The sequence below is a fragment of the Rattus norvegicus genome, chromosome 18 (genome assembly GCF_036323735.1).
Source record: "Rattus norvegicus strain BN/NHsdMcwi chromosome 18, GRCr8, whole genome shotgun sequence".
Taxonomy (NCBI): domain Eukaryota; kingdom Metazoa; phylum Chordata; class Mammalia; order Rodentia; family Muridae; genus Rattus; species Rattus norvegicus.
Window position 1 is genome coordinate 28,467,074 of NC_086036.1, and position 13,351 is coordinate 28,480,424.

The 13,351-nt window shown below is 36.2% G+C and overlaps 1 protein-coding gene across 4 annotated transcripts in view; it reads left to right on the top strand.

The window, feature by feature from the left end:
• Positions 1-13,351, top strand: part of Ankhd1 (ankyrin repeat and KH domain containing 1) — a 98,659-nt gene that overhangs the window by 30,778 nt on the left and 54,530 nt on the right. For all 4 annotated transcript variants that reach the window (XM_063277051.1, XM_063277050.1, NM_001415723.1 and 1 more), the window contains exons 6-10: positions 73-306; positions 2,190-2,284; positions 4,612-4,849; positions 5,093-5,284; positions 10,868-10,977. In XM_063277051.1, the coding sequence (XP_063133121.1) occupies positions 73-306; positions 2,190-2,284; positions 4,612-4,849; positions 5,093-5,284; positions 10,868-10,977 (869 nt within the window). The remainder of the gene's footprint in view (positions 1-72; positions 307-2,189; positions 2,285-4,611; positions 4,850-5,092; positions 5,285-10,867; positions 10,978-13,351) is intronic.

Here is a 13,351-nt window from a genome sequence, read left to right on the forward strand (position 1 = left end):
AGAGAGATAACTTGAATAGTAGTATGCCATGTATTGCCTCATAATTTTGAACTTTTTTTTGTTCTTTGTTAGGGAACACTGCACTGACTTATGCTTGTGCTGGAGGATTTATTGACATTGTAAAAGTGCTTCTTAATGAGGGTGCAAATATAGAAGACCATAACGAAAATGGACACACTCCGCTGATGGAAGCAGCCAGTGCAGGTCATGTGGAGGTTGCCAGAGTTCTTCTAGATCATGGTGCGGGCATCAACACTCATTCTAATGAGTTTAAAGAAAGTGCTCTGACACTTGCCTGCTACAAAGGTACTTTTTTGTGTTGAAATATTTATAATTGTTTTTATAAAAGCCTCAAATATTTGAATATTGAGTATTTAGGTTAACTTTGTGTTCCTTCTTCACCTGGGTATTTGAATGAACTTTATATTTTTTTTCTTGTGGTGAAAACTTATTTTATAAGACATAACCTGTATTTTCTGTACTATTCCTATATATATTTCTTCATATATTTCTTATTTTCGTTCACCAAACAACTTATAGATTTTAGAATTCTATTATTTAATTCCTCTCATTCTGTAGAATTTTTCCTTTGAAGAATTAGACACAGATCTAAAGACAGTTGATGTAGAAAACCTGAAAAGCATGGTGTACCACAAAGAAAAATTTAAATGACCTATAATACTACCATCTAAAGGTGAAAAAGCATGTGAAATATTTTAGTGTATGTCCAGTATATTTTAAAGTAAATTTTAAAAAATATATATGTGAAATACAATGACTTAATACTTTTATATTCTTTTTATTTTATTTAGTAGGTATTATGAATATGTACTCATCTTAATAAATGTTCTTATAACAATTTTTGATGCCTACATGTTTCAGTTATATTTTTTGATTTGTTTGCTTGTATATTCCACAAAACAATGACTTGTACAGAAGAGAAACCCAAAAATAAACTTACTTATGCTAGTACTGCAGTTATTTTTGTCCTCAATATGGAAGAGTGTTATTTTTCTGATGTATATCCTAGTATATGTTCTGTCCTAAATGTTATCAGTAGTCCAGGAGGCAGCTAGAGGCCAATAGTCTGTGCTTGAAGAGGCTACCATACAGTTTAGTAAGTTCCTTTTAAGAAGTTTTTCTAGAAGCTTCACTTTGTAACTCCTGTTGCATTTTGCTGACTCCCCCCTGCTACAAGGAAGGCAGGAAATAGTCTTAAAAGTTAGGCATATTGCCACCTAGTTAAAACTGAAGTCCTGTTTCTCTAGAATAATAAGGAAGAGTGAATGTTGAGTAGGGAACACACGATCTCTGCTGAATTCATGAAATGAATACACAAGAATTTCCTATTGTTGGTGACAAATTATTCCCAGGTTTTTTTAAATTATTTATTATTGTTTTATTATTTAAAAACACTGACAATATCCTCGTGCAGACATTTTTGCCTAATCCTCTTATTTTCTTAGGATAAATTCTGGAAGTGGAATTGTTGAGTCAAAGGGTATTTTTAAGGCTTTATACCTACTTCCAGACTGCCTTCTAGAAAGGTTGAATCAGTTTACTAGGTGTCTCAGACTCCACTAGATGTCTGAGAACCCATTTACCTACTGTACACCCTCTCCAGTACTGGGCATTATCATTCTCTTTACTCTTTTGTCATGTTGGTAGCTAACATAATGGAATCTTATTTAATATCTCTATTAGCTTAATGTCCATTTGTGCATTTTTTGAATTACTATTTTATATGCTTTATGTATTTTTATACTGGAATGTTGGTATTTTTTAATTGGCTATTAACATTTTTAATTAAATGTATCAAGAGTATTGTAATTATTTTTAAATGAGGTTTTTTGTGTCTGCTTATTGTCATAGTGAGTTGTGATTTTCAATATGCTTTTCTAGAAAATGTGTTCTTTATTTGACTTTATTTGATTCTAATGTTTTGATAGTTTATATAAATTAAATCAGAGAACAAGCATGATTACTTAAGTAGAAATATGTGCTTTAGAAGATCAGTCTTTAAAACTTAGTATGAACTTATTGAAAGTGTACCTCCTTAGTTGTTTTCAATTCCCTTCCTAGAACTGTTATTGATTGGTGAAATTAAACATAAAACTATAAATTGTATTTAGACATTTGGAAATAAAACCATTTAATTGATAGTCAGTTCTCTAACCTTATTTTTAAAGGCCATTTGGATATGGTTAGATTTCTGCTTGAAGCTGGTGCAGATCAAGAACATAAAACAGATGAGATGCACACTGCCTTAATGGAAGCTTGCATGGTAATTTAATTATCTTCATTTGAAATCTTATGGGGGAAAACTTATGTGTTTATCTGAGAATTATTGTTATTGTTGTTACTGTTATATGCGTGTCTCTATATGTTCTTTTATGTGTACAGATATATATATATATATATATATATATATATATATATATATATATATACACACACACCTTTAGAAGCCCAGAGGACAGACAACCTTGGGTGTTCATCTTTAGACTCCATCCACCTTACCCGTTGAGGCAGGGTCTCTCACTGGCCTGAAATCTCATAAGCACAGTAGGCAGTCTGGCTTTGAGCTTTAGTGAGTTATCTGAATGTCCACCTTACTGTTACATACAAAAACACCTAGAGTTTTTTCTCCTCCCTCTGGTTTCTCGTGACCAAACTTAAGTCTTCATGCTTACAAAGCAACTACTTTAACCGAGCCCAGTCTCTAGTTAATGTTTGGCTTGTATTTTTAACTAAATTCTAAGTATAGAACAGGTAATGCTTTGATATATGGACTTTTAGAGGCTAATAGCAACTTCCTTTATTTTTTTGTGAATATATTCTATATATAAAAAAGAATTAAATCCTAAACATTGAATTTCAGTATTCCATCTATTATATGCGTCCATGGGTTAGAACTTAGGGTTTGAATACTGTCTTTATCTCTGTGTGTGTGTATAATATGCTTATAACAAGTATTAAAGCCAATATAAACTGTGGAGTCAAGAATTTAAACCTGAGGACTGAGAATCTGGAGAGATGGCTCAGAGGTTAAGAGTCTGTCTTAGTCACTGTTCTATACTGTAAAGAGATACTACAACCAAGGCAACTATTATGAAAGATAACTTTTAATTGGTGGCTTGCTTATAGTTTCAGTGGGTTAGTCCATTATCATGGCAGGAGAGTGGTGGCATGCATGGCACCAGGGTAAGTAGCTAAGAGCTACATCCTGATCCATAGGCAATAGGCAGAGGAAGACTCTGGGACTGGTGTGCACTTTTGAAATTTCAGAGCCCAACTCCAGTGACACACCTTCTCCAATAAGGCTGCACCTCCTAATCCTACTCAAACATTTCACCTACTACATACTAGGCATTGAAATCTCTGTCTATGGAGGTCAGCCTCATCTGAGCAACCAGAATGCTTAGTGCTTGTGCAAAAGACCTAAATTCATATCCCATCACCATGTGGTAGCTCACATCTGCCCTTTGAAGTCCAGTGCCCTCCGGCATACTGGCATAAGGGGTCCATAAACTTATAGGCATACAAATATACACATAAGTAAAAATCTTTAAAACCAAAAAAAAAAAAAAAAAAAAAAAGAAAGAAAGAAAAAAAACTGGGGACTGAAGTGGAGCTCTGTGGTTAAAATATGGGCTTAGCATTTTTAAAACTCTGATAAATAATTTACACATAAATAAAATCTTTATTTTACGTATTTAAAATATTCATTCTTTGCCTTGGTCAACAAGTTGATGAGGCAAAGATGGAGGGTCCATAGGGACTTCACTAAGGGACTTCACTAACCCCAAGTGATGATGACTTCACAGTTCTTTGCGTCTTTGTTTTGTTTTGTTTTTGTTTCTTTGTCAAGTTTTTGTTTCTAAGGAAGAGCTAACAGTTTCTACATTTGAAAGCAGAATCCCTCTAAATTTGAGAGTAAGGTTATATTTGACCTGACAGTTGTTTAAACAGTAATTTTTTTTTTTTTGAGGTTTTGTTGAATGGATTTGGTGGGTTTTCTTTTCTTTTTTTTTTTAACTTCAAAGAATATAAAAATTCAGAGTTATTTGGAGTTAGGACTATTCGTTACCAGGCCAGATTTGTTTTAGAAAATTTTGCAGTTTGTGAAAATTAAGGTAGTTTAAACGTTTATTTTTATTTTTTGTTCATTCATGTTTTGCCTAAATGTATGTCTGTGTGAGGTTGTTGGGTCCCTTGGAACCGGAGTTACAGTTGTGAGCTGCTATGTGGGCTCTGGGAATTGAACTCAGGACCTCTGGAAGAGATGTCAGTGCTCTTAACCACTGAGCCATCTTTCTAGCACCTTAAACATTAAAAAATAATAATATTAATAGGTGATAGGTAAGGTTCAAGTGGCCTATACTATAATAATAATAATGTAAAATATTTAAGCTCTATTGGCTTTCTTCATTTTTTTTTTTTTCGGAGCTGGGGACCGAACCCAGGACCTTGCTCTTGCTAGGCAAGCGCTCTACCACTGAGCTAAATCCCCAACCCTATATTGGCTTTCTTTCGTCCCTTGTTTGCCTTCCATTTAAAAAAAAAAAAAAAACTCAAATTCTTTCTCTGTTTACCTTTGCTCACTGACAGGATGGGCATGTAGAGGTCGCACGTTTGCTTTTAGACAGTGGTGCTCAAGTGAATATGCCCGCAGATTCCTTTGAGTCCCCATTGACTCTAGCTGCCTGTGGTGGACATGTCGAATTGGCAGCACTGCTTATTGAAAGAGGAGCAAATCTTGAAGAAGTTAATGACGAAGGATACACGCCCTTGATGGAAGCTGCTCGAGAAGGACATGAGGAGATGGTGGCACTTCTGTTGGCACAAGGTAAAGCCATTTGACTTTATTAAAATTAGCCTTGTATGTTTTGCGTATGAGTTGAAGTGAATACTGTGTTTGCACTGATGAGAAAAATTTTTTGTAGCTTAGGCTGGCCTTGAATCTCAATCATACAAAAGTTTCGATACTATAGAAGGAATAGCCTAAGCAGAGAGATGGGTGAATATCATCTTATTTGCATATTGTATATAATTCTCTTGCAGCTAGTTTTGTCTTTTGTTGTGCTTTCAGGTGCAAATATAAATGCCCAGACAGAAGAAACTCAAGAAACTGCTCTTACCTTGGCTTGCTGTGGAGGCTTTTCTGAAGTTGCAGATTTCCTGATTAAGGCAGGGGCTGACATAGAACTTGGCTGCTCTACACCTCTCATGGAGGCTTCTCAGGAGGGACACCTGGAGTTAGTTAAATATTTACTGGCTGCTGGTACGTGGCTCTAAAAATACTTTTATCACAGAAAGAAAAATACAAACAATACTTTACTTATGTCTCAAATCTAAAAACAGTGCACTAAGAAACAGAGAGTGCAGTGGTGGCTACCAGAGTCTAGGGATAGTATAAGGGCATGAAAAATCTACAGCAAAAAAGGGGAATGTTGGCAGACTGCCAGGGCTCATTACCTTCTGCATAGAATAACCTAGTTAGGGGTATGGAGTATTTTAGTATTTTTTAAAATTTTTATTTAGAGAGAGAGAATGTGAGTGTGAATTCAGGCATGAAAATGTCGAAGTGCACATGTTGAAGTGAGAGAACAACCTTGAAGACTTGATTCTGTCTTTCCACTGTGGGTTTTAGAAGTCAAATTCAGGTCATCAGGCTTGTGCCATAAGTGTTTTCACTTGCTAAGCCATCTTTCATCTCCTAGATCAAAATTTCTACTATGAGCAGACTGTGGCTGTTTTTATCTCTAAGAAATAATATATATGTGAGGTGTTAGATAATAATTCTTGTGATCTGATTTTTCCAGTGTGTTCATAACATAACACTGAACCCCATAAGTGTGTACAAATATTATCTGTCTATTCAAAATAAAATTAGGGTTAAGGATGTAGCTCAGTGTTAATGGATTTCTTAGTGTGCATTAAGCTCTGAGTTTATTAGTTTATTATACTAGCATCAGATACTAGAGAATACCACTAAGGGTGGAAGATCACCTGAGCAGTATTCCAAGACCTGGTCTTTAACAGATTTCTTACTACTGTTGGTTTTTGTTTAGTAATTTGCTTATAAACTGTTAATTCTTCCTGCCTAGTCTTGGTTGATAAGAAGAGATGGCTTTGGCATGATACTTTAAGGCAGTTAATTTCTTGACATTTCAAGTTGTCTCAAAAAGAAAATAAAGGGGTTTGGGAGAGACGACACTGCTGGTAAAGCACTTGTCTTACAAGCATGAAGATCATATCCAGCAACCATGTAAAGCTGGGTGGGCATGATGTCCACCATGGAATCCCAGGGACAGGGAATCTGCAGAACAAGCTGGCTAGCTGGACTATGGCAAGCTTCAGGTTCAGAGAAAGACTTTACATCAATATATATAGAGAGAATCAACAAAGAAGACAATGATGCCACCCTTTGGCCTTTACAAACATTTGCAAATATATGCTACATATATGTGCACATAAACATAGCCACCTATATATGTATGGTAACACACATAGCAGTCATACATAGATCCAAAAAAGTGGGAAATAGTTTTACAAGCAAAATGTTTCTTTCAAATATTCGTGCTTTGTTCTTCATTAAGTAATATCAAGAGTAAATACACTTTTTTTAGAATATATGTTGTCTGTAGGATATGCCAGAAAAAAAATTAATAAAAACAAACTTTTGTCTTTTAGAAGTAATAATTGAATTCCTTATTTTATCAAGGTCTGATACATTGTTTTCCTTTTTTTATTGTTTTGTTTTCAAGACAGGGTTTCTCTGTGTATAGCCCTGCTATCTGGAACTTACTCTGTAGATCAGGTTAGCCTTGAACTCACAGAGATCCGCTTGCTGGGATTAAAGGCCTGTGTTCTCTTTGGCACCAATACCCAGCCCTTATACGTTATTTTAAAGCTAAAGTCTAAAATGGTGACACATGCCTATAATCTCCGCACTGGAGAGGATGAGGCAAGAGGATCCAACCTGTTCTATAAATTGAGTCCTAGGCCAACAAGTTGAGACCTTGCTCATACAGAACAAAACAAAAAACTTTATATAGGTGGAAGCAGGAGGATTAAGTTGGGCATATAAGAGCATATCTAGGGGTTGGGGATTTAGCTCAGTGGTAGAGCGCTTGCCCTAGGAAGCACAAGGCCCTGGGTTCGGTCCCCAGCTCCGAAAAAACGAACCAAAAAAAAAAAGCATATCTAAGCTACATGAGACCATGTATTCACAAACCAAAACAAAAGAACTTAGCGATTATTAGATATTTTTACTTAGATTTTTGTATTATTTCTATTAATTGCTTCTAGTCATTACGTTATAAAAAAATATTAGCTGAGTGTAGTGGTGCATTCCTTTAATCTGAATACTCAGGAGGCCAAGGTATGTGAATTTCTGATTTCAAAGCCAATCAGGTCTACATGAAGTTGCAAACCCTGTGTAAAAAAGTGAAACCCAGGGGTTGGGGATTTAGCTCAGTGGTAGAGCGCTTGCCTAGGAAGCGCAAGGCCCTGGGTTCGATCCCCAGCTCCGAAAAAAAGAACCAAAAAAAAAAAAAAAAAAAGTGAAACCCTGTGTGAAAAAGAAAGATCAATATTATTAAATCCATTTTGTTTCTATTTTTTGTTTGAGTGTGGGTCCTGGACCTTAACATATATCCCTATTGGCTCTTAATGCAGCCTTCTGGGAAGGATACCTGACTTTTTTTTTTTTTTTTTTTTTTTTTTAATCTTGAAACTTAACCGATGCAAAGTTGTTACATAATCTCAAGATAACCTAGTTGGTGTTCAGTGATTAACCCTGAAGCCCCTGGCATTACTTTCTCTTGTGTCTCAGTTGACTCTCCTATTCGCTCCTACTGCTAACTCGAAGGATATAGTTCCCGGAGTTCTCGGATTAGAAGGATAACTCCAACATTAAGCAGCCTATTTCTTTTTTTTGGCTTTGGTATGACCATGGTTTTTTGTTTGGGTTTTTGTTGTTGTTGTTGTTGTTTGTTATTGTTCTGTTTTGTTTTGTCTTTTGTGACAGGCTTTTGTATAGCACAGGCTGGTCTTGCCCTCAAAGTCCTATTGCTCTTCCTGCTTACACCCTAATTTAGAGTCACATGTATTCCCTATCATACTCAATTTGTTACCCACCCGATTTTAATTCATGGTCAATCTTATCTCATGTATATACCTCCCACTTCCTCTATTTATTTTTTGTAATTATTTTTATTTAAAATAAGCATTTATACTTTAATTTTATTATATATTTATTTATTTAAAGTTTCATGCATCAGGTGTAGTTGTGCATACCTTTGATCCCAGCGCTTGGGAGACAGAGGCAGTCGGATCTCTAAGTTAGCAAGTTCCAGAGCATCCAGACCTACACCAAGAAACCATTTAAAAAACAAATAAAAATAAAGTTTTATTTATGTACGTGTATATGTATGTCTGAGTGTGTACCATGTATGTGCAGTGTCCACAGAGGCCAGAAGAGGGTGTAAGATCTCTGGAACTGAAGGTGGGTGATTGTGAGCTGCCACGTGGGTGCTGAGGACTGAAACTAGCTCTCCTGCAAGAGCAGTAGGTGTTCTCACTTCTGATCACCTGCAGCCCTGACTGTGATGTATAGAACTTTAAATCAGTTCTTACAAAGATACATGATGATTTTAGTATATCTGTACAAAATTAAATTAGGGCTGGAGAAAAGACTCAGTGGTTAAGGGCTGCTCATCCACATGGTGGCTCACAGCCATCTGTAATGAATTCGGGTGCCCTCTTCTGGCATGCAGGTATACATGCACATAGTACTCACATAAAATAAATTTTAAATCTTCAAAAGAAGAGAAAAAAAATTAAAAATAGCCACAGCACTTTTTTTCCTGCTTCTAAAAAGGAAGGTAGGCTGGTTGTGGTAACACACCTTTAATCTCAGCATTCAGGAAAGCAGATGCAGGAGGATCTCTAACTTGGAGGCCAGCCTGGTTTACCTAGCCAGCTACCAGAGAGCTGAGATTACATAGAGAAACCCTGTCTCAAAATACCAATAAAATAAACAAAATAGAATATAAATAGGGTTAGAGACTCACCTTAAAGACTAAGCTGACGGGGTTGGGGATTTAGCTCAGTGGTAGAGCGCTTGCCTAGGAAGCACAAGGCCCTGGGTTCGGTCCCCAGCTCCGAAAAAAAGAACCAAAAAAAAAAAAAAAAAAAAAAATAAGCTGACCTCTAACTCACAGAGGTCCTCCTGTGTCGCCTCCATGGTGTTGGGATTGGACGTAAGCACTACCACGCTTGGCATGCATATGAAGTTTTAATTTGCAGGATCTCTGTGGTTTTTCATATTTTTTTTTCTTTTCTTTTTTTCGGAGCTGGGGACCGAACCCAGGGCTTTGCGCTTGCTAGACAAGCGCTCTACCACTGAGCTAAATCCCCAACCCCTCATATTTTTTCCTTGTGAATTTTATTGTTGTTGAACAAATGGTGAGTTGATTCCTTAGGCTTCCCAGTAATTTCTGTAATTACACTTGACATTTTTTTTTCCTTATATTTTCATATAAGAGGGGAACTTAGCTGTATTCAGGTATAACTTTTAAAAATAGGAAGACATTATCAGTAATATTTCTATAACTTTGTCAGTGGGTATCTGGTTTTTCAGTTAACTGTTTTTCTCCTCTCTTTTTTAATCGTATCGTTATTTAGCCATTATTGTAGTTTAGCTCATTTAGATTATAAGCTGTTGCAAAGTAGAAGTATCCTAGAAATCTGTTATTCTATTATTGTTAATTAGATGGGATTTTCTGTAAAAAGAAATCTGTCCCATATTCAAAATTTGGTAGAAATTCATGAATTGTAGGATAACATTTGGCTTGACTTTCCTCCCCTTTTACTTGTCCTTTTCTAGAAATGATGAGATGATCCTCTAGTATCCTTCAAAAGTAGGCAGTGTAATGGGGGAAGAGGAGTAGTTTAAATTACTACTTTGTGTGCATACTTGTGTATATGTACACACGAGTGTATTCGTGTGTGTGTGCGCGCACGCGTGTGTGCATGCATACATGTACATGTATGGCCACAAGTACACCACAGTGTGGATGTGGAGGTCAGAGGACAACTTTGTGAAGTAAGTTTTTTTCTTCTGTAGATTCTTTTCTTTCTGTAGATTCCAACAATCAAACACATGTTGTTAGACTTGGGTAGCACTGCAGAGTTATCTTACTGGGCTTTAATTTAAGGTCCTTTGGCCTTTCAGAGGGTAAAGAAATACGTATTTTTCTTAAATATTTAAAAGAAATGCCGGGGCTGGGGATTTAGCTCAGCGGGGCTGGGGATTTAGCTCAGTGGTAGAGCGCTTACCTAGGAAGCGCAAGGCCCTGGGTTCGGTCCCCAGCTCCGAAAAAAAGAACCAAAAAAAAAAAAAAAAAGAAATGCCATAAACTCATGTTTGTACTTCCAATTTAGAACTGGGAGGTTTTTATTTAACTTAAATAATTAATGTATTTTTTAACGAGAAAAATATTTTCATTTTTATCAAGTGATCATTTACTTGATTTGTACCATATTATCCATAGAACTGTTTCAGAATTCCTTTTCAAATGTTTTGTTTTTGTATCTAATACTTGAGATATATTTTGTGAGATATGCAGGCGAATTTCTCTGCTTTAAAATCAGTGAGTGGGTTTATTGCTTTGTTGTAAAGCAAAACACTATTATGAAACATATTTAAAGGAAATAAGGCAAACAGGGAAAATAGGAGTACTTAGCTATATTTTGATGGTATTTTCATATTTTAAATTCTTCAGTTTCACCTTATTATAAAATTGGACTAATGTAATTCTTCAACTTCAGGGTAAATGTATGTTTTTTTTCCCTCTAGGTGCTAATGTGCATGCTACCACAGCAACAGGAGACACAGCTCTAACCTATGCTTGTGAAAATGGACATACAGATGTTGCAGATGTTTTACTTCAAGCAGGGGCCCATTTAGTAAGATTTTTTTAAAATTTCAAATATTTATGCATGAATGTTAATATTTATTCATATCTATCACTTAGAAAACATTTTTAATGATCAGTAATTTACACATTTTGAGTAAAATAGGGATTGGTAGTATGGCATACAAGCCTTGCTGTCAAGACCTACAAGTTGAGTTTAATTCCCAGACTCAACATGTTAGAAAAAGATAACTCTCAGAAGTTGTCCTCAGACCTCATGTGTACATGTGGTTGCACACGTACACACACACAATTTAACTGAGTAAAATAAGCCTCTGGTTACCTGTAAATTGTTAAATGTATTAAATGCATTTGAAATATGTTTAATAGAAAATACTATTTCTTTTTTTTTTAATAAATTTATTTTTTAAGATTTTATTTTATTGTATGAGTACACTGTAGCTGCCTTCAGACACACCAGAAGAGGGCATCAGATCTCATTACAGATGGTTGTGAGACACCATGTGGTTGCTGGGATTTGAACTCAGGACCTCAGGAAGAGCAGTCGGTGCTCTTAACCACTGAGCCATCTCTCCAGCCCCCGAAAATACTATTTCTTTTCCTAGTTTCTCATCCTTTCCTCATTTAATCTGTACTTTCTAAAGTGCTGTTTATTACATATATCATAAAATACAGCGATGTATGCACAGAATAAAATAACTTGTCAATTTGCTTTGGGTGGTTGACCTTTCTCAGGCTGTATTTAGGAGCAGAGTTACTTCTGAAGATTGAGTGGAAGAGGGCCTGCCTGACATGCGCAAAGCCCCAGGTCCAGCCCCCAGTATAACAAAAGAAGGAGACCAAAGTCAATCCTGTTAACCGTCTTCCTAACAACCTTACCATATTCTCTTTTTCTGTCCTTTTGTATTTGGCTTTTCATAATATCAAATTATGTGACAAGTTCATATGCATTAAAATGCTTAGAGCTATGGAAAATTATAAATAATACATTTAATAGTTATAATACTACATGTATGAGACATAGCTAGAAACTAGAGAATTTCAGTAGTCTCATTTATTTTGATAAACCAATACAGATACCTTTTAATCATCTCAATAACAGACATCTCCTAATAGAAAGCTGAGAATATTGTTGAAAAATAATTGAATAAAATTTAAGTGTATAATATGGTTATTCTCTTATCATTTCTACTAATAGTAAATGCTATAATGATAACCGTTATTCATTTTGTTTGTTGAGACAGGGTTTTGCTATGTTTTAGGCTGGCCTGATTTTATGTAGACCCCATGTTCTCTTCTTTTTTTTTTTTTTTTTTTTGGTTCTTTTTTTTTTCGGAGCTGGGGACCGAACCCAGGGCCTTGTGCTTCCTAGGCAAGCGCTCTACCGCTGAGCTAAATCCCCAACCCCCCCAGGTTCTCTTCTTAGCCTATTACATACTGGGATTATAGGCTGGTGCCACAGTACCAGTAGCATTTATTCCTTTTTTTCCTAATACATATATTTTTAAATTTTCATTAATTATTATGTATGCGGTTGTATAAGTGTCACATAACACATGTGAGGGTCAAAGGATACCTTTGCTGTGTCAGTTCTCTCATGGGATCTAGAGATTGAACTCAGGTCATCAGGTTTGTGTGACAGGCACTTTTAATTGTTTAGCCTTCTTGTCAGCCCACTGTATATTAGGTGGTGGTGTGTGGATGGAGGCTAGAGGTTGATGTTGGTGTCTTCGTCCATCACTCTCCACCGTTATCTTGAGGTAAAGTTTCTCAGTTAAACCTAGAACTTAGGAACTTGTTTAGTCTATAAGAGGCTTCTCCTGTCTCTCCTCTCCCATGTGCTAATCTAATAGGCAGGCCATACCATACAGAACTGGCGTATTTGTAGGTGCTGTGGACCTGAACTCTGAACTCTGAGTCCACACCAGACTCTTTCCCTGTTAAGGCGACTATCAACCCTAGAATCCATTTGTACTAACCAGGATCTGCTGTATCAATTAACATTTCTGCAAGATAATTGGGATTTATTTTAGTAAATCTCAGTATGCTTTCTGTTATTTTTCTTTTCCTCCTTTATTTTTGTGCGTGTGCATGCATGCTGTATGTATCACGTCTGTACAGAGGCCTGAAGAGGAAGTCAGTTATTTACTCTTTATCTAATTCTTGATAATCTTTCACTAAATCTGGAGCTAAACTGGCAGCTACCAATCACCAACAATCTCCTGCCTCTGTTCCCATAGCGCTGGGGCCACACCAGTGTGTGTGTGTGTGTGTGTGTGTGTGTGTGTGTGTGTGTGTGTGTGTGTGTGTGTGTGTGTGTGTCTCTTTCTGTGGGAAGGTGCACTGCAGCATATCTCTGCAAGCCAGGACCGTTGGCAGGAGGCATTCTCTTGTTCCATTCTGTT